The sequence below is a fragment of the Lactuca saligna genome, chromosome 8, assembly GCF_052625555.1.
Source record: "Lactuca saligna cultivar CGN05327 chromosome 8, ASM5262555v1, whole genome shotgun sequence".
NCBI lineage: Eukaryota > Viridiplantae > Streptophyta > Magnoliopsida > Asterales > Asteraceae > Lactuca > Lactuca saligna.
Genome location: NC_136424.1, coordinates 545,515 through 565,898, shown reverse-complemented (window position 1 = coordinate 565,898; position 20,384 = coordinate 545,515). Strand labels below are relative to the sequence as shown.

The following is a 20,384-nucleotide window of genomic DNA, read 5'->3' as shown; positions in this document are numbered from 1 at the left end:
AAAAAATGGCTAAGTGTTATATATATAGTTAGGGTTGTAAACGAACTGAATGTTCGGCGAACCGTTCGTGAACTGTTCGGCAGGAAGTTCGTTTATGTTCGTTTATTTAATAAATGAACGAACATGAACAAAAATTATCGTTCGTTTAGTTAAATGAACGAACATAAACAATGGTCTCGTTCGTTCATTTATGTTCGTGAATGTTCGTTTATGATATTTGTTTACGTTCGTTTAAGTTTCTTTATATTCATCTATATTCAATTATTTTTTATTATATTGCTATATTATATCTTCGTTTATGTTCATATATGTTCAATTGTGTTTTTATTTATCTTTGTTCGTTTATGTTCGTTTAGCATGTTCACAAACATAAATGAACGAACATGAACAAAGTAATTTGTTAAACGAACGAACATGAACAAGAAAATCTCGTTCGTTTATCCGTTCGTGTTCGTTTATTGTTCGGCTAACTTAAACGAACGAACATGAACAAGACCTTGTTCGTGTTCGTTTGGTTCGTTTACAGCCCTATATATAGTCACTAGGGTTTACGGTCCAAATACCATTTGGGTCGTAAACTCCAAACTCTTGGAGTTTTTGATGCACAATAAACCCTAGGGCATCCTCTCTCCTGATTTCTCCGAAAGTACTAATCCTAAAATGCCCAAACCTATTCCAAAAAGCTTGAAAATTAGCAGAAACTGTTCTGATTTCTAATGAAGTGAAGGGTTGTACATAATAGAAATTTCGGGTTGTCACAGATAATTATTTTAAATTTGTTGATACATTTAAGGAGTTTGAAGCCATTAGTATAATAAACAGTTGTAAGGTCTGTAATAACTAGTTTATGCTTATGTTTATGTATCGGTGTTGATATCAAAAGTTTTTAATATTAATGAAAAACGTTTATTTGAAAATGTTTTTGATTTCATATTACGATGAAAATGTTTTTGGACAAATTCCATGCTAATATATTATTAAAAATGATAATTTGTTTTAAATAAGAAATGATGAAAAAGTTTTATTTGGCCACAAAAATTGGGGATATCACACATAGCATTCACATGTGTATCTGGTATATTGAGAAACTCACTAAACTTTGTACTTATTCGTTAAATGTAAATGGTTTCAGGTTGTTGGGAATGACATGACCTGAATGTATCTCATCCATGAATTGTTTTTAGAGACTTTCGTTGATAAGATATTACTATTTTTTTTTATTACTCTGATTTTGAAATGACGTGGTAATGTTTTGGAACAAATGGTTGTTTTATTATACTTTGGGAAAATGGTTCTTGTTGATTATCGTTTGTTTTAAAAATGAAAATTTTGAATGAAAATTTAGGACGTTACACTAGTGAACCAACAAGTAAGAAACCAAGGCTAAATTTTTTGATATGGGCAAATAAGCCTTCCTTTTTTTTTTTATAGGGTCCTTCACCTCCTCATTGGAAGTTTAAGATCCCCTAGTCTCTCAACTATTTTAGATCTATCTACCAAGATCTAAACTAATATACAAGGCTTCCATAGTGTTACTTAATACTCTACAATGTCCTAGATAATTCTTGGACGTTCTAAATCTCTCGTATTATTCTTACGTACTCTATTGCAATCATTCCATTTTTCTCCAAGAGCTTCATAATACTCTAGTGTCTTTCATGGTCTTATAGTGCGTTGTCGATATCTACAGAGTCTTTCGAGCTTTATCGATCGTTCCAACGTTCTCTAAAGGGCTTGGAAACTTCTGGAACCTTGGTCCATGACAATGGATGTGATTATCTTGGTAAGAGGAAAAGGGGGACGAAATATGGAATGATGAGAGTAAATTTGTCATTTTTATAGACTTTACGATCTTTTTGTTTAGTTAAACGACATAGGGATTAGAAACATGACAAATAAGTTTTTAAGGGACAATGAGTTTTAAAATCGAAAACACTTGACTTGATTCAAAAAATTACTATAACAGAGGACCAATTATGTAACTTGCTCTTGATTTTAGTTCGCGGGAGTCTTCCAGTCAAAATTTCAAAAAGACTTTTCCGCGGTAAAAGCTTCAATCGCCGTACAAAAAGACCAGAGCATGATTCTCTCACTACATACGACGTATCGTTGTTCTTCGCGTGATTCCATCCAATCGGAAGGCGGCATCGTTCATCAAAATCAACAAAGAAATGGGTATCAAAGATCTTCTAAGATTCATGAAACCCTACGTTGAGCCCGTTCACATCAAGAAATATGCTGGCAAACGCGTACGTGAAATCGATATCATGTTTCATTATTTCCACCAGCTAACAATTGAATCGGAGTAATTATTTTTATTTTCGATTTGTACAGGTGGGTATCGATGCCTATTCGTGGCTTCACAAAGGAGGTATGCGTGTGTTTTTTTTCAAGCTAAAATGACATACTTCTCGTTGTAATTTATCTATTTCATGGTGGTTTAGTCATTTCTTAAATTGGCAGCAGTAATCTATCATATTGTACATAGAATCAGTCGAATCCATTATTATACTTGTATACTGCAATTGTGCAACGAATGAAGTTTAACAGAGCTATGTTTTTGTTGAAAAACAAACAGCATATTCATGTAGTATGGAGCTTTGTCTGAATATGGAAGGAGACAAAAAGTCACAGTACCTAAACTACTGTATGCATCGCATCAATTTGCTTCGTCATCATAACATTAGTCCTGTGCTAGTTTTTGATGGTTGTAACATCCCCTGCAAGTCCCTCACTGAGCAAGATAGACACAAGTAAGTTATTTTTAAACCTTTGCATTAGATTTAACACAATTTTTAAAGATACAGTAGCATCATTTCATCCATATTTGATTTCTCTTAGTAAAAGGAAAGGCAACCGTGATTTAGCAATGGCAAAGCTCAAAGAGGGTAACATTAATGCTGCAACAGAGATGTTCCAGGTACTAAAAAATTGACCTCTACTTACACTGATAAGTATTCATAATTTCATATCAAATAATGCCACGAGAACCATCTTTCTTGAATGCAGAGAGCAATAAGTATTACGCCATCCATGGCACACCAACTTATTGAGGTACGATATTTATATGTCATTCTATCTATATAAAAATCTTGTATTATTATTTATTAATCTGCCGCTAAAATTTTCCAAATTTCCAGATTCTGAATTCAGAGAATATTGAGTTTGTAGTAGCCCCATACGAGGCAGATGCACAGTTGGCATATTTATCCAGTCTTGATGCAGAAAAAGGTGGCATTGCTGCAGTTATATCAGAGGATAGCGATCTGCTAGCCTATGGTTGCTCCTCTGTAAGAACTTGTTTACAAAAATCGACCAGTTACTTGTCTCTTAATTTTTAACATTTCAACTTGATGTTAATGTTATCAGGTTGTTTTCAAGATGGATCGATATGGCAATGGGGAAGAGATAGCCATAGACAAAGTTTTAGGCTCTGTGAGACGTATACCTTCTTTCCTAGATTTTGATAAAGAGTTGTTCACAGGTAAAAATACAAAATGTCAAACAAATACTCTTTTTTCCTTCCGCTGAAAGTCTGAAACTAATGATTATAGGGAATATGTACTTGTGTAGGTATGTGTGTTGTAGCTGGATGTGATTTCCTTCCATCAGTGCCAGGAATAGGAATTTCAAAAGCTCATGCTTTGGTTTCCAAGTATCGCAACTTATCACGTGTAAGCATATTATATACAAATTTATAGACCTACTCAGTTACGTGTATGTATTTCTGAAAGATATCTTTATGAGCATAACTATTGTGCAGGTTTTGTCCATGTTAAAGTATGAGAAAGGAAATCAAATGCCTCAAGAGTACTTTAAATCTTTCAAAGAAGCATGTGCTGTTTTTCATCATGCAAGAATGTCTGTAACATTTTTATCAGTTGCCATTTTCACGTTGTTTTACTTGTCAATAATTCAATATCATAATATGGTTGTTTCTTACTTCCTCTGCATGCAGCTATGATGCAGATTCAAAAAGGCTAAAACACTTGACACCTATTCCAGAATCGCTTGTAAACGAGTTGTGTAATGAGCTGGATTTTCTAGGCCCGTATCCTTTATTTATATCACCAATTTCAGCCATTTTGGGTTTTACCAAATTTGTCCTCCTTGACTATAGTCAGTGAAATGTCTTCCTTTCAAGCTACTGCAATTGCTCAAGGTCGATTGGATCCTTCTACAATGAAGCCCTTTAATGCTCAACTAACTAAACCATCTGAATCCTTACCTCATAATCTGAGTTTCAAACAGGAAATAAGTCAAACAAACACAAACTGCTTTACCATTGTGTCGTCTCAGAAAACTAAAATTAAAAGAATTTCAGTGATGGAACAGGAAACGAAGCCTAAGGTCAACGTAGAAGAACGGAGATACTTAAGTGATTCGAGCCTCAAAATTTTGATTTCTCCATTAAAGAAGAATATTCTGAGCGGAGATGATGCAATTCCTGCCAAACGATCATCAACGATTCCTGACAACAATCCATTCAAGAGACGGAAAAAAACAGTTGTGGTCAACAAGGAGCAATCTTCAGAGGTAACTCAAGTTGAAGTCTTACGAAGTACAGGAGTCGATTTTGTTTCTGAACAAGAGTCGGGGGTGACAGATGTTGATGATTTGGAAATATTATGTATTACTCCCGGTTCACAGAAAAGCGTGGATTCTAAAACCGTCAACATAATTGGAATCGGAGAGAAAAAGAGGGTAACAAGTGAAAAGAAAGCTACGATCTTGAACTTCTTTTGTCGGGTATAAAATGCAATTCTTGTTTGTTTGTTGTTATTATTAATTTGATCGCATTTGAAATTAGGACTTCAAGCACCACCATCTTAATCCAAAAACTAATTTGGATGGAACTCAGATCTAAATCAGTTTTGTTAAACTCGAGTCGATAAATAATAGTATACAACCAAATGAGCATAAATCGAACACAAGCTCAATAAACAAAACATAGGAACGGTAGTATTATGTAAATTAGACGAGTCATGCCTGTCTCGACAAAATTTCCTCCATTTATGCACCTGTATGTTTGACCAAGCGGCGTTGGTAATGGTGGCTCCCTGTTTAGAATCTGAAATTATTTTAAAAAACTAAACGAAAATTGTCCAGTATTTATGGATTTTTCTATATTGGTCTATTTTGTTTGATATTCAACTTTCGTGTTCCCTCAAATGTAATTTCGTCAGCCTTAAATGCATGTAAGTATCAATTTCGCCCATATATATATTGTATGTTTTTTAAAAACTAATTATATTAGTATTATTTTGTTATTATTATATTATTAGACATAACTATGATGGTTTCCAAAAATATTATTATATTATTTTGTTATTATTATATTATTAGACATAATAAGGATCTCTTGTGAGTGAAAAGCATATAAGAACCTGATCGAAATTTGGGGAAAAGTAAAGGATGTCAAATTCTATATATGATCAAGAGACAAGGTTAGCGACTCGCTTGTCTCATTATGATGCCGCATAACATTGATTGAATGACTTGAGCTGAAATCCGAAATCCTTAGCATTTGTCATATTACAACTTATTGATGCTAATTTATTTGATACTTGCTGATCATCATGAGTTGAGTTGACAGCTAAACTCCATTAGAACCAGGGGCATGATGCTTAGTAGTGCGGTGTAGTATTTTCTGGAACCAATGGGCAGACATCTTTGGGTATCTCTTGAGAGTTTTGAAATCAACATAAACAATGCCAAACCTTGAAGTGTAGCCTAATCTCCATTCAAAGTTGTCAAGCAGTGACCATGCAAAGTAGCCTATCACGTTTGCGCCTTCATCAACAGTCTGTTTCAAGGCAGCCAAATAACCCTTGTAGTAATTGATCCTTGTGGTATCACGTACACCCTTTCCAAGGCTGATATTACCAGGATCGTCCATGCCTATAACATGTTAATTTGTAGCATCAATGCATGACTCATATTATATGATTATATTATATACAGATTTCTAGCTAACATGCATATACCATTTTCAGCCAAAAACACGGTCGGGTTTCCATAACGTTCTTTGACGTAAGTGATGGCTTTGTGTAGACCCCAGGGTACGTTGTAGAGCCAGTATGAATACGCCTGTTAATTAGTATACATTAAATTAATGTATAATATATCAATGATCTATTTGATTAATTATCTGTATATGCCATTCAGAATAGTAATTAGGTATGTACCCGTGGACCAATTGGTACGCCTTTGCGTGCATCTGTAAAAAAAAAAAAACAAAAACCGGTGAGTAGTTTTAATTTAGGTGTGTTAGTTAAATAAGTATATAGTTGAGTTCTTACAAGCAAAGCCTACATTCCAGTCCATCTGGTAGCCGAGGTCTTTTGGTGGCTTTTGATGTGGATCATACATGTAATAAGTAGTATATTGGTTTATCCCAACATAATCGAAAGATCCATTCACCATGAGCACCTCTTGTTTGGTGAATTTAGGTAGACGATCCTTCACAATGTTTTGCATCGTCTTTGGGTATTCACCATACACAAGTGGATGCAAGAACCTGTACGTTTACATACAGAACATATATATCGATCACTATTTAACTTTGATCTATATGATCCGGAAGGGGATCGCTATTGCAAGATCTGAACCTTTTCAGCTAAAACAGTGGGATCTTACCAGCCGACATGAAAGTCTCGTGCTCTCTGAGCAGCCATATTGTCGGCTTTTGATCTTGTGAGTGGTTCATACCAAACGAAGTCCAACAAAATCCCGATCCTTCCCTTTTGTGTTGCCTGCATGCATGTATGGATATATATATTAATACGATTGATCGAGTTAAAAAAATAAAAAAGAAAGAGGGCATGCATGTAATATTTAATTAGTTACTTGATACTTCCGACGATATCTACGAACAGCAGCTGCATGTGATAAGATAATATTGTGGGCGACAATGTAGGGTTCAGTTGAGGAATTCCCAGCCGTGCAATTCCCGTATGCCTTGGAGCACCTTCCCGGAGCAAAAAACCCGTTGTCATAACCAAGCGCAGCCACCACTCGCGGCTCGTTAAATGTCATCCAGTTCTTCACTCGGTCTCCAAAACTCTTGAAGCAAAACTCCGCATAATCAGCATAATCTTTCCTGATTCATTCATTTATTTCATTATTATTTCCAATTAATCAATTTATTCATCCAATACAAGTGTTTTGTTTCAATTTTTTGAAGGGTACGTACACAACTTGATGTCCCAACCATCCAAGGTAAGCTTTTTCAAGGGCCAGAGGAATGTCATAGTGATTTAGATTGGCATAAGGGGTAATACCTGCAACAAGATTAATATTATAATCATTAATAAATTAATTACCTCATTGTATTGTAATCATTTGGAATATATATATATATATATATATATATATATATATATATATATATATATATATATATATATATATATATATATATATATATATATATATATATATATATTACCTTTTAGAAGCATGTAGTCAATTAAACGGTTATAGTAAGCAACTCCTTCAGGGTTGACTTTTCCAGTCCCGTCTACACATGACATGGACAATTACAATAATTACGTAGAAAACAGATATATTTTGTGGATTATGGAGATGGGTGTACATGGTTTAGATGAAAATTAATTACTTGGAAATATTCGAGACCATGAGATTGAGAAGCGATATGCATCGAAGTTGAGGTTTGCCATCAAATCAATATCTTCCTGCACCCATGCATAAAAAAAAATTATATATTTTTATCCATATGCATTTTCAAATTGAACGCTTTATAATCCGCAAAAGGCCGTAAACGTATTGAAGATTATAGGAGAAAGAAACCAAAGAAATTATCATAACTTGGATCAAATTGTATTAATACTTTTTTACAAGTCTTTAACTCATGACATTACATAACTTTAACAATCAAGTTTCTTTTCAAGACTTACTATTCCACTTAACAAGTAATCCTTTGGAAAATAATATCCACAGATTTTTAAATTTTATTATCATGAAACAACTTAATGATTAAATCAGTTACATCAAATGAAGTTAGAAGATTTTAACTGGTCAGTATAGCTATATAGTATTAATTAAAGAAAAATTGCAATAAAAGATATTTAAAAGATATTAAGTTTATATAAAATTTTGATTTTGACATTGTTTTTATTTTTTTTCTTAATTAAATCACTAAGTTTACTAATTTATTGCAAATTTAACCAATTGATTTCTTTGCTTCAGTTGTTTCTTGTTTTTCATTTTGTTGACTAGGCAAAAAGCTAATTTGGTTTTCACTTTTTACATATGATCTAGTTGACAAAGAGTTTATATATTCATTTTACCTAATTTTTATTATTTTCTTCTGTCAGAACATCACAATTTTATGCAATTGTTTTTTAAAGTCGTTCAAATGGTTCATCCGAAAGTGGTGTAAGCAAAAAAATGAACGTTTTCTTTAAGATAAGTTATTGTAGACAAACAGCAAGGTTATTTTGGAATGATGAACCACTTGAGCGACCTTGGGAGACCACAACACAAAATCGTGATTCTCTAAGAGAAGAAAAGAAGATGTTAGGGAAAAAGAGTACATATTTACGTAAATGTTAAATTTAACATAAATATTTGCCAACTAGGATCATATATATAGAAGCTACATTAACTTTTTGCTTATTCAGCAAGTGAGTAACATGAAAAATATGAAACAAACCTATCGATAGGTTAAATTTACAACAAAATTATACACTTAATTCCTTAATTAAACTAAATAAATAAATAAACACATAGTAAAATTTGAAATGTTATGTTAACTTACACTCTTTTATACAATTTGCCCTTAATTAAATTAACTTGTTATTGTGTTTAAGTAATTCAACTTTTACTTAAAAGGATTTAACATTCAATAACTAACTCTTTTTTTTTTTTTTTTTTTTTTTTTTTTTTTTTTTTTTTTGTGTGTTTACCAAAATTTAATAGTATCATAAATTCACAATGTATCATATTTATTGGAAAGTGTCCCTCAACTATTATATTGTTGAATGTTAGAAGTATGATGATGGACAAATGCGTAGATTTAAAAATACAAACCGTTCTAAAAAATCAATTTATCATATTTTTACTAATTAAATAGTAACCAAGTTTTATATTTATTTTAGTTAGATCGTTCAAACAACTTATGAAGTTTAGTAACTAAAGTTTAATTTTAATTATTTCGTTATTGTCAAAAATTTCTTTTACAAAATTAGATTTATCTACAAATATTACTGTTTTTCAAAATATAACTATTTTGATTTTTAAAGAAAACAAGTGATTCATACATAACAGTTTTCTTCATACACAACAATTTATATTTTATAAAATTATACAATACAAAATTTTAAAACAAAAATTGTTATGTATAATTTTATTATTATTATGCAGAAATCAACATTAGCATAGAAAATTATTATTATTATTATTATTATTATTATTATTATTTAACAAATTGTTCTAAACTTTTTTAAATATTTTTTTTACTTTTTTTTCACAACCCTTCTGAAACTTTTTTAACACTGTTTAAAATCCTTTTGACTATTTATACAACTTTTTTATGATTTTTTTACAGTGGTTTATACTTGTTTTATAATTTTTCATAAATTTCTTTTACTCTTTCATACAAATTTTTTTACATACCTTTATTATAATGTTTTTTAAACGAAAGTATTTCTAAAAATATTAAAACAATATAAATATTTTTGTTTACACATTTTTACACACCTCTTTAAAAAGTGTAAAATAACTGTAAACAAAGTATACACGGAAATATTTATAATGTTTTACTACTCTTAGAAATACTCTCTTAATTTTTTTTGAAGTACGTATTTGAGTTGTGTGCAAATGTATTTTAAAAAAGTTATAAAAACAAGTTTAATAGGCTTTAAAAAAGTTTAAGGAAATTGTAAAAAAAAAAGTTATAAAAAGTGTAAAAAAACTTATAAAAATCGTAAAAAGGCTCTAAAAAGCTTGTAAAAAATCTCAAACAAATTTCAAAAATGTTGTAAAAAAATTCATAGAAAATTGTAAATTTTTTTTCATAAAAAATGTATTTTTAATTTTTTTTTTCTTTCAAAAGCAGTCTTGAAAGTTGTAAAAAACTAATTTTAGATCTTGGTCAAAATATATAAATATAAAATATGACTTATATTCCTGGTATAGTAGGTGAAAAAAATATAGTTTGTTACGTTTTTAATACATTTTAATGAATTTGTTGGTTAATTTATAAATAGTTGGAATAATACCTTCCTAAAAGGCAGTGACTTATAAAATAATCCAGTTTATAAAAACTCGTTGAAATAAACTGCGAATCATTTTAAAACTTTCAGTAAAATTCGTATAATGATATATTTTGAACTAGATATTTAATATTTCATCTATAAAAAAAGTTGATGTAAAACAAAAAATACATATAGCATCATTTTAGTATGTTACTGATCATAACACTAAAATTGTATGAATGGTTGGAATGCATTTTAACATTGAAACACGATTTTGATGTATTAGCCAAAAAAAAAAAAAAAGAAAAAAAAAGAAAAAAAAAGAGGCATCAATCAGGGACCACTGCCCAAAGCCACTATCGCAATTCACATGTACATGTTCACGCCTCAGACTCACGGGTCTCTGATCAAATTCAATAAATTTGGACCATTTTTATTCCTTAGATCGTGACATTTTACTTTAAACTGTTTCTATTTTATTTTATTAAAATACATGAATCATCATCGTATTGACCGAAATATATAAATAATACACAGGTTTAAAGTATAGTAATGAATATTGTTCTGTTAAATTGTAAAAAAAAAATAATAATAACACAGAAAAAGAGAAACCACACCTTATACCGATGATACTGATCGACTGTAACTTCTCCTGTTGCATTGTTTGGTTCAAGTCCTATATAAATAAATAATTATAGAAAGGAAAATACTGTTAATTAAAAGGCTAATATTCAGCTATTGAAAGAGAGAATATATGAATGAATATAGGAAGAAACCAGGAGTCTTGATGAATTCATCCCAAATGCTAGGCCCTCGTCCACCTTTATGGGCCATGCCCTCTACCTGATAAGCGGATGTCGCCGTTCCAAACACAAACCCCTTCGGAAAGTCATTCCGGCTAATGTCAGCAGCTATCGCCACTTTTGAAACCAGCAACGACACTAATATTATTAGCAACAGCCTTAGCCTTCCCATGTTTTCTGTAGCTCACGAGGTTCGTCAGAAGACCTTTCTATTTATAGTCGAAATGCCCTATGCTAAAAAAGAGGGCGGATAATACTGTGAAACGGATAGTTACCATGTGACGTAAAGGGTAGGTTTTTAATCTTTATTTTGAGTAAATTACACATTTGGTCACACTATCGTTTGCCAAATTCATACTTTTGGTCCTATTATTGTATTTTTGACATGGATGGTCCTATGGTTTGTATTTGTTGAACCGGTGGTCCCTGGTCCATATGAAAAGACCATCTTACCCTTTTTAAAATGTTCTTTTCTTTTTTAGTTCTTTATATATTTTAATAACAGTAAAAATAATAATAATCCCCCCCTCCCCCCCCACCCCACACACACACACACAAAAAGGTGAGCGAAAATGGAGATAATTGCTCTAATTGCCTGATCGTTGCAACACGTGTAGCCCATAAGTGCAACATCCCGATGATGAGGTACTTCTACATTTGACCTTATAATTGAATTATATTGCATTTTGGTCCCTAAGTGTAAGAAAGAATGCAAAAGGGCCCATAGTGGCATTTTGGTAAAATAGGGACATTTGGAGTACGCTGTGTGTACGTGTGTACGCCAAGCGTACTAAAGCGCGCCTTAGTACGCTGGGCGTACACCACGTACGCAGGGCATACATGGAAAAGCATGCAAACCCTAGTTTTGGTGTTTTGGCTCATATTTAAACATCTTTAAGGCCCCACATTTCATTTTTATCTAGCCTCTTTCTGTGATATTGAACCTCAAGCAACCCTAGAGCAAGAGAGAACAAATTTTGAGCCTTTAAGTGAGTTTTGGAGTGGTTTTGAAGAAATAAGAAGGTGGTGAGAGGATCTTGGAGTTGGGTACACTTTGGATCTAGGATTTCTACTTGGTTTTCAACATCTTGAAGGTATAAAGTGTTACACCCCTGAATCGTAAAAATAACAACGACGCAAGCGTCCGGGGGCGGGTGACGTCATGCGTAGTATCACAACAATCGTATCATAGCAATCAAAGTAAACACAACCATTACATTACGATATTAATGTTTACATCTATTTGGGAACAAAAATTATATACAATAGTTTATATAACAGATAAAGATGAGACTCCAAAAATGCTTCGTCATCTCCAAAAGCTGGCAAGGTACCTGTCTATCATTGCCCTGAGAATACAAGCGATTTTGAAAACGTATCAGCATAAAGCTGGTGAGTTCATAAGCATGTTTTTGTGTATTGAAAACTAGTCACTGAATTTGTATAAATGGTTTCTTTCCATTATAAATAAAATGTCATTTGTATCGAAAACCATTGTTATCAAGTTCTGAAATATGTATGCATGCTTGCCAAGAAAATCTAATATTTTCTAACATGATTGTTGGTTTATGTTATGAAAAGTATGTTCTGTTTGAAAACCATGGCTACCACCAGTATGTAATGTAAGTTTTGTTCGAAAACCCTGACCACCAGTATGTAATGTAAGTTCTGTTCGAAAACTCTGCTACCACTAGTATGTATAGTAGTTTTATTACTTAAAATAAAACTATAGAAGAAAGAACTCCCATAAACAAAGGTTAGTTTATACTTATTGTGAGTCGTATAACCATACTAATATGACCAGTGACCTCCTTGACGTTTCTTCAGGCGTCGTACGATTACAAAATTTATCACCCCAAGCGTGCCTGCCTAACTGTAGCTAACAGTTCATGTGTGGGATTGTCGGTCCCGAATAGATCTATTCACAAATTTCACGCTCTCCCTCCAAGAGACTCTGGTTATACTACCGGTAAGGATTTATTGGTACCCTGAGGGGCATAACAAAGATAAGTCTCACAATCCTGTAATAACTAGTTTACGTGTCGTTCGGTTGTTTTCAAGTTCGGAATTGTTCATAACGGTGTAGAGTATAAATAATTATACATAAAATAATTATTTAGCAAGATACTCTAGTTTTGTATTCGTAGTAATGGATAAACTAAATCTGACATAGTTTATATGTTTGAATTTGCATGAAGTTTGAATTTGCAAGACTGGTAATGAAATCCCAAACTATACCCATTATAGTTTGAATGGTTTGTTGCGTTCAGGTACTATTTTGAAAACTATGCAATTATGATTAGAAAACGCCCCTTATGCTCCACATATTACAAAAGGGATAACTGTATCTAAATGTTTGATAGAAAACCGTTGTAATTGCATCGGTTTTAAGTTATGAAAACCTTTATGTTTCGCTTGTATTCCCCCCCCCCCCCCCCCCCCCCCCCCCGTGAAAACTTGAAAAACTCCGAAAAGTGTAGGGGTATGAACTCACTGTTTCACGTAGGATTCGAGTGTACAATCGATATGGATGCGAGTGTCAACTGATGTTTCGTATGCAAGTGGACCCTATTAACATATGGTAACACATATACGTATTAGATTAGGGTATTTCATGACTAACATGACGGGAAACCACCCTAAGGTCTTGGAAATGATTGTACTAAGTGTTATAAGTCCCACACTTAGTGATTTTTGCAAGTTTAAGGCCAAATACGAGTATTAAAGTGGGTGTATGGCCATAAAAATGGGTGTGCGGCCGTACAGTGTGTGTGCGGCCAGAGTGTGTGGTCAGGATGTGTGTGCGGCTGCACACATGAGTGTGTATCCGCACAGAGGATGTGTGCGGCCAGAGTGTGTAGCCAGGGTGTGTACGCGGCCGTACAGAGGGTGTGTGCGACCGTACACCTTCAAGTGACGAAGAACATGAAGAGTTTCAGGCTTAGATTTGGGTGTTTTACCTGTATTACAAGCTAAATGATGGAGTTCTTCACGTTTTTGAGGCCTTTGGAGTGTTCTTGGATGAGATTTTTAGAGAGCGAAAGTAGAGAGAGAAAGAAGAGTGCATCCAAAAGAAAGGAATGAATGAAGGGGTCACCCTCTATATATTGGGGGAGTGTGCGGCTGGGGCATGAATGTGCGGCCGCACACCCATGTGTGCGGTAGTACACACCTCTCAGGAGGGTGTATGGCCCGGTTTTGACTCTGAACGCGGTGTTGACTCATTCCCGATCTCATTTCCGACTGTATTTAAGCTTAGAACGCCTAAACGAACCCTTAAACAACGTTAAAAGGTGACGAAATCGAATTTAACATTGATAAAAATTGACGAATCGTACAAAATGAAAGTTTCGGGTTGTCACATAAAGCTTGCATCTTTACCACTCCATCGTGTAGATCAAGGTTTTTGCTCTTTTAAGTCACTTTTTGGTCCCAAAATGATGATTCATGAACATAGCATGTTCTTGACCCATTAAGCTGTCATTTCGAACCCTTGGGAAGGTATTGAGTCATAAAAATGGGTTCCAAATGGTTGGTTTTGCTCCATGCATCATTTAGAAGGTCTTAATGGATTAAGAAGTTGAGTTAAGCACTTAATGGACATGTAAAGTCATAAAGTTAGAAACTTTATGACTCTTGAGGGTATTTTAGCTATGGATCTGAAAAATGAACGTGAGTGCTTAATCCGTTAAGCACTTATTGAGATTTTGGACTTATGGGAGTACGCCCCACGTGCCTGGATTACACCCTACGTACGAGGTCAACCACCCCGATGGTGGTCAACATGCGAGTATGCCTAACGCACCTTTGGAGTACGCCCCATGTACTTACTCTGTGGTGACTCGGCTGAGTGACTCGACTGGGTTGACTCAGTTGATTTGACCATTTTGACTTTAACTTTGACAAAGTTTGACCTTAGGGTATTTTGGGTATTTTTGAAATTTGATCGTGATTGGTCAATTGGTTGGATAGGTGACAGTTAGAGCTGAGACTCAGAGTCGAGACCTCATCAACTTTTGTCCAGTTCGTGAGGTGAGTTTTCCTTACTGTACTTATGGGTCGAAGGCACCAAGGCCGACTCCTGTTATGTGATAGTATGTTATCGTGAGGTAGTTATATGTTCGATCGATATCTTGGTATACATGATGATGTTATGTTTAGTGATCTGTAGATTTGCCTGATTGTTTGTTGACTGGTTATATGTATGTTTATCTGTTATGTATATATCGACATAGTATGTATGGTTGGGTTGAGGCGGACCAGTGTAAACTGAAGGCCAAGAGACCCAAGGCATCCCGGATAGACTGCAGGCCTGAGAGGCGTACCAGTCAAGCCGAAGGCCCAGAGAACGGTCCAGATAGGCTGAAGGCCCAGTAAGGTGTTCTAGTCATGATGAAGGTTCTGTGAGCGTCCCAGATAGTGTGTAAACCAGTGCGGTGCTCCAGTCAGGCCGAAGGCTCTGTATGCATGATGTTTGTTATTATGTTTATTTGGTGGTACTTTAGGGGAACTCACTAAGTGTTGACTTATAGTTTTGGGTTATGTTTCAAGTACTTCGGATGACCAGGGGAAGGCGAAGGCGTGACCGTACACATCCTCTTGTTTATGACTTATGATTTTGGGAGACTCTGATGTTTGGAAAAATGTTTTGAAAACTATGATTTGTAAACAATTTATAAAATTGGGTTGATTTTTAAAAGTTTAAATTTCTTGTGATTTTATGGATGTTGCAATAAGAGAATGTCTTTATGTTGGTCGGATATGATGAATTCACAGATTTTAGATACCACAAAGGCGAAGGTGGAACCTGTGCCAAGTCAAAGAACTATCATGGGGACAACGTACTCTATGGCCTTATCGACGACTAAGTTTTTTTAGATCGTCTTTTGTTAGTGTTTGGACATCGGTTGGAATAGAGAAGGCTTTGATAAATAGATATCAAGGATAATTGGAGGTTACGAGATGGGTAGGGGTGGTGATGCCGACATTATGATGGTGGTGTGTGTATGTATGTGAGAGAGAAGTAAAAATGATGAAAAAGGGCAAGGTTGGTGACGATGATGATAAAGAAAGGCGTAAAAATGGTGAAGAAGGGTTGAGTTTGTTTAATTTTTATTATTAAAATATATAAAAAGTAAAATGAAAAAAAAAAACGTAGATAAAATTGTAAAAATGGTCCACGTGGTTGTCAAAATTATATGATTTTTGTTAAAAAATATTTGGTGGTGCATCAATGGTCAAGTTTTGTATGCGTTGTGCGTTTTTTGTCCAAAAACGTTAACTTTAACAAGATGGTTGTTAACTTTTTAAAATGATAATTTTATCCTTAAAGACTATTTCTGCAACCAAACTACAATGATCATTTGTGCATTTGTTCTTTTTAATTTATTCGTTTATTATACATTAATTCATTTAATTAATTCTTTTTTTAATTTCTTTTTATTGGATTAATTACTTATTATTATATTATTATATATCCATAAATATTATTTTTAATATATAATATTTATAAATTAATAAATGTTATTTTTATTGATTTCTTTTAAATAATTTTTTTAATTTGTTTTTTGTCGGACTAATTATTTTATATTGGATTATTATATATTAATAAATATTATTTTTATTATATAATATTTATATATTAATAGATATTACTTTATTGGATTATTATTATTTTTTAAGTTCATTCTTGTTAGATTAATTTTTTATTTTTGAAAAACACCAACACCATCTTGATTTAGTTTAAAAAATCCCACGTGTTCCATCACTGTAGGCCTGAGTGATCGTGGTGGTGTTTGATGGTTGTCGAATCCATCGAATAATAAATCATATTTGCTCATATGATTTAAAAATAATAGTAATAGTGACAAATAGGATCGGTCCTCAGGTACTCGGTTTTAATCCATAAATACACAAAAATAACCATGTTTTATTCCAGGGTGTAAAAAGTAAATATGGGAAATTTGAAAACAATTAAACTAAACTAACACATGGTGAAATAATGTAACACCCGTCTTCCAGAATGGATAAACTGAAGAGTTAATGCGATCAAGGATATGGTTTTTGAGGAAAACCCTTAAAAACCATATGCCACGATGTGGTAAATGGATGACCATGACTTGGCATGACATGTAACAGGCGCGTGTCTGGATGGACACCATGACGTGGCAAGAAGGATGCCACAATGTGGTGGTTGTTGAATCCAAACCCATGATTTTTAAGGTTTCACCCACATTTAAACATCTTAACTCCTAGGTTAGGTCATCTCCATTAGCCTCCATCTCTTTATTTTGAAACCCTAGCCTCCCTTCCATGAATTAGAGCTTGATGGCTTGACCTTGAAGTTGCGTCCTTGATTTGGTGAAGTTTTTGAAGAAATGAACTTCTTCTTGGTGCGAGGAAGCAAAGATCAAATCTTGATCCATTATCTTCCTTAAGTTTCTGGGTCTTTGAAGGTATAAAGCTTGCACCTTGACTTTTGGCTTTTGAAATTCATATTTATAATCCTTGTTGGTTGGTTTTGGTCCCGTTATTAGATGTTCTTGGAGTTTAGGAACTCCAGAGCTTGATATGGCATTCTTATGGTCTTGGACTTCTATATAGTAAGAAAAAGGTCTTAGTTTGAGTGTTCTTGATCTCATGCTCAAGTTTTGGACATATTAAGGATTTAATGAACTTAGGTATGTAGGTCATGCTTTAGGGTAAGGTCCTAATCGCTAAAGTTGTAAACTTTATCCATTAAATCAATGAGAGGGTTTAATATGAAGTTTTGAGCCTTAATATGTAAGGATTAATCCCTTAATAAAGAATTGAGGGATCTAGCAGTAGGCACGACATGACCAAGGATTGTCATTATACTATGTAGGTTGCTAGATTGCTAGATTGTGTTTGTAACTCTTGCATGAAAGAATGTGGTTGGATTACACTACCTATATGAAAGGCTATGGTTGGATCACATCACTTGTATAAAAGACTGTGGTTAGATTACAACACCTGTGTGAAAGACTGTGGTTGGATCACAGTAGTTGTTTATATTTGTGACTTGCAAGGAAGACCATGGTTGGATCATGGCAGGAAAGATTATAGCTGGGTTGTAGAAACATAAGTGATTGTAAGACTATGGTTGGATCATAACATTCACATGGGTTGAAATACACCCTAAGGGTTGGGCCTACTGATATGTATGGTATGAGGTATTTTTAGGGAACTCACTAAGCTTTGTGCTTATTCTTTTTATGTTCAAATGTTTCAGTTACTTCTGGTTCCAAAGGGAAGGGCCTGACTTGATCACACTGCATCCCCTAGAGTTTTATTTGACATTATCTTTTTATGATTTACTTTGATGTTAGAGAAAACATTACACGGTTATCTTTTGAACAATTAAATGGATGTTTTGGGTTATTTAAAAATGAAATTTTTACTCGAAAATTTTGGGGCGTTACAATAAATACTAGAAAAATAGTAAACAACATTATGGTTCCGAGTTCTTCTCACAAGCTCGGAAGCATAAAAACGTGTAATTTATGTTTACACCGAAGTTAATCCCATCAAAGAACCAATTCGATGTGTGTCACTTAGCATCAGTTAATAAAACAATTACGAAATTTACAAATTGAATAATGAGAATGAACTAACCCCAATTCAAGCGGCCAACATGAATCTGGTCAAGAATCAAACGTTGGGTTATAACAAAACTAAAATGGATATAAAGAATAACAACGTAACATCAAATCATTTAATTAACTATAGAAAAAGGTAGTTCTAACTACAAAACCGAATATGTTAATTCAACTTGAAAAATATTAAACTAAAAATAACTTAATCCACTTTCGTATTATAATACTGTAATTATTGGAAAAACATGATCATAAGTTGTGATTGTGCAATACTTTCTCAACCACTTTTTAGGTTGATCGGACTCATTAATGAGCTTATTGAATAATAAATACTATCTGTTTAGCACTTGATAATAAACTTTTCAAGAATGGCATCAAAATCAACTTTTTTGGGTAATAAAAAGACAAAACTGCACAAATGGTCCCTATGGTTTGCTAAAAATTGTCACTTTCGTCTAAAAAAGTTTGGACTAGCACCAGAGGTCCAAACTTTTCATTTTGTTGCTTGTTTAGTCCATTCTATTTTGATTTTTTTCAAAAGGATGGATTTGCCCCTGTTAATATGATTTTATTTTTTGTTTTCTTAATTGTTTTTTGTGATTCTGATTTTCAGATTTAAAAAAATAAAAAATAAAAATAAATCACTCTCTCTCTCTCTCTCTCTCTCTTTCTCTCTCTCTCTCTCTCTCTCTCTCTGCAATTACCCATATTCTTCTTCCCGAAAATTGTCCAGATGAACAAAAAAAACACCTAGAACAAATTGTTGAACATGTCAATTCTCAATGGAGATGGAGAAAAGAGAATGAGAAATCATATCTAAGGTTAGTCTTCTCCATCTATTTTCAGATATGTTCGTCTTCTCCATCTATTTTCATATCTATATGTGTTCTTCATCACTGTCAGGATCAATACCACACCCTTCTCAGTTCATCTTCACCATATGTGGCTCGATTTTCAATGTCACCGAAAAATCCACCCCAACCACACCCTCCACTCCTCCAGTACCATGGTATCAGAAGATGAAATAGAGGGCTGATTGAATAAGGGAGAAAGAAGAAAACGAAATCAGATCGATTTCATGGGTTCTTGGGCTCTTCATCCGAACACACAGATAATGATCTGAAGACGAAATGACAGAGGAAAACCCCTGAATCGAAATCTGCTTCTCTACCTCATCTCTCTGACGATAGTCTTCAGTCTTGAGCTCATGTCTCTGATCTCCTCCTCAAACAAGAATAGATCTGAGCCAGTGAAGTATGAAATCCTTCTTCAGATCTATCGATCTGAAACCCCTCCTCCTCTTCATATCTAGTCATCTAACTTTCTTTCATCTTTTTTATTCCTGTAAACAACCATCGAAGCATAAATCCAATTACACTGAATCGATTTCCATATGAAGATGAGAGATGAACACCCATTTCTAGAAATTTAGAACACACACACACACTCTTAAATTGATTTCCAGAAACACGAACACACACGATTTTAGTTTTTTATTCGAATTTAGGAATATGATTCTTAAGGTACCCTTGAAAAAAACTCACAAATGATTTCCATTGAGTTATGATTTAAAAAAACCAAATGAAAACGAGATTGGAAAGATACCCAGATGAGATATTTTCTTCAAAAGAAGAGAAAGAGAGTGAGAGAGAGAGAGAGAGAGAGATTTGGTTTTTTTAATTTTTCTTTTAATCAGAAAAATATGTAAATAAATGAAAAAGTAAAAAAAGCAAAAAGCAAGGGAA

At 33.5% G+C, this 20,384-nt stretch overlaps 2 protein-coding genes across 2 annotated transcripts; one reads left to right on the top strand and one right to left on the bottom strand.

Annotated features, from left to right (window-relative positions):
• Nucleotides 1-2,064: 2,064 nt before the first annotated feature.
• LOC145008374 (5'-3' exonuclease family protein) lies at nucleotides 2,065-4,856 on the top strand. Its single transcript, XM_078966994.1, has 11 exons — nucleotides 2,065-2,249; nucleotides 2,335-2,371; nucleotides 2,579-2,753; nucleotides 2,842-2,920; nucleotides 3,010-3,054; nucleotides 3,141-3,290; nucleotides 3,370-3,484; nucleotides 3,574-3,674; nucleotides 3,764-3,861; nucleotides 3,959-4,051; nucleotides 4,125-4,856. The coding sequence occupies exons 1-11, from the start codon at nucleotides 2,172-2,174 to the stop codon at nucleotides 4,753-4,755; spliced, it is 1,602 nt and encodes a 533-aa protein (XP_078823120.1). The 5' UTR covers nucleotides 2,065-2,171; the 3' UTR covers nucleotides 4,756-4,856.
• Nucleotides 4,857-5,397: 541 nt separating this feature from the next.
• Nucleotides 5,398-11,240, bottom strand: LOC145008375 (beta-glucosidase 44-like). The gene is made up of 11 exons (XM_078966995.1): nucleotides 10,997-11,240; nucleotides 10,838-10,896; nucleotides 7,622-7,697; nucleotides 7,451-7,522; nucleotides 7,196-7,283; nucleotides 6,850-7,102; nucleotides 6,640-6,755; nucleotides 6,303-6,520; nucleotides 6,189-6,220; nucleotides 5,988-6,090; nucleotides 5,398-5,901 (listed from the first exon to the last, which is right to left on the bottom strand). Exons 1-11 carry the CDS (start codon nucleotides 11,193-11,195, stop codon nucleotides 5,597-5,599), a joined length of 1,521 nt encoding a protein of 506 aa, XP_078823121.1. The 5' UTR covers nucleotides 11,196-11,240; the 3' UTR covers nucleotides 5,398-5,596.
• Nucleotides 11,241-20,384: the final 9,144 nt, after the last annotated feature.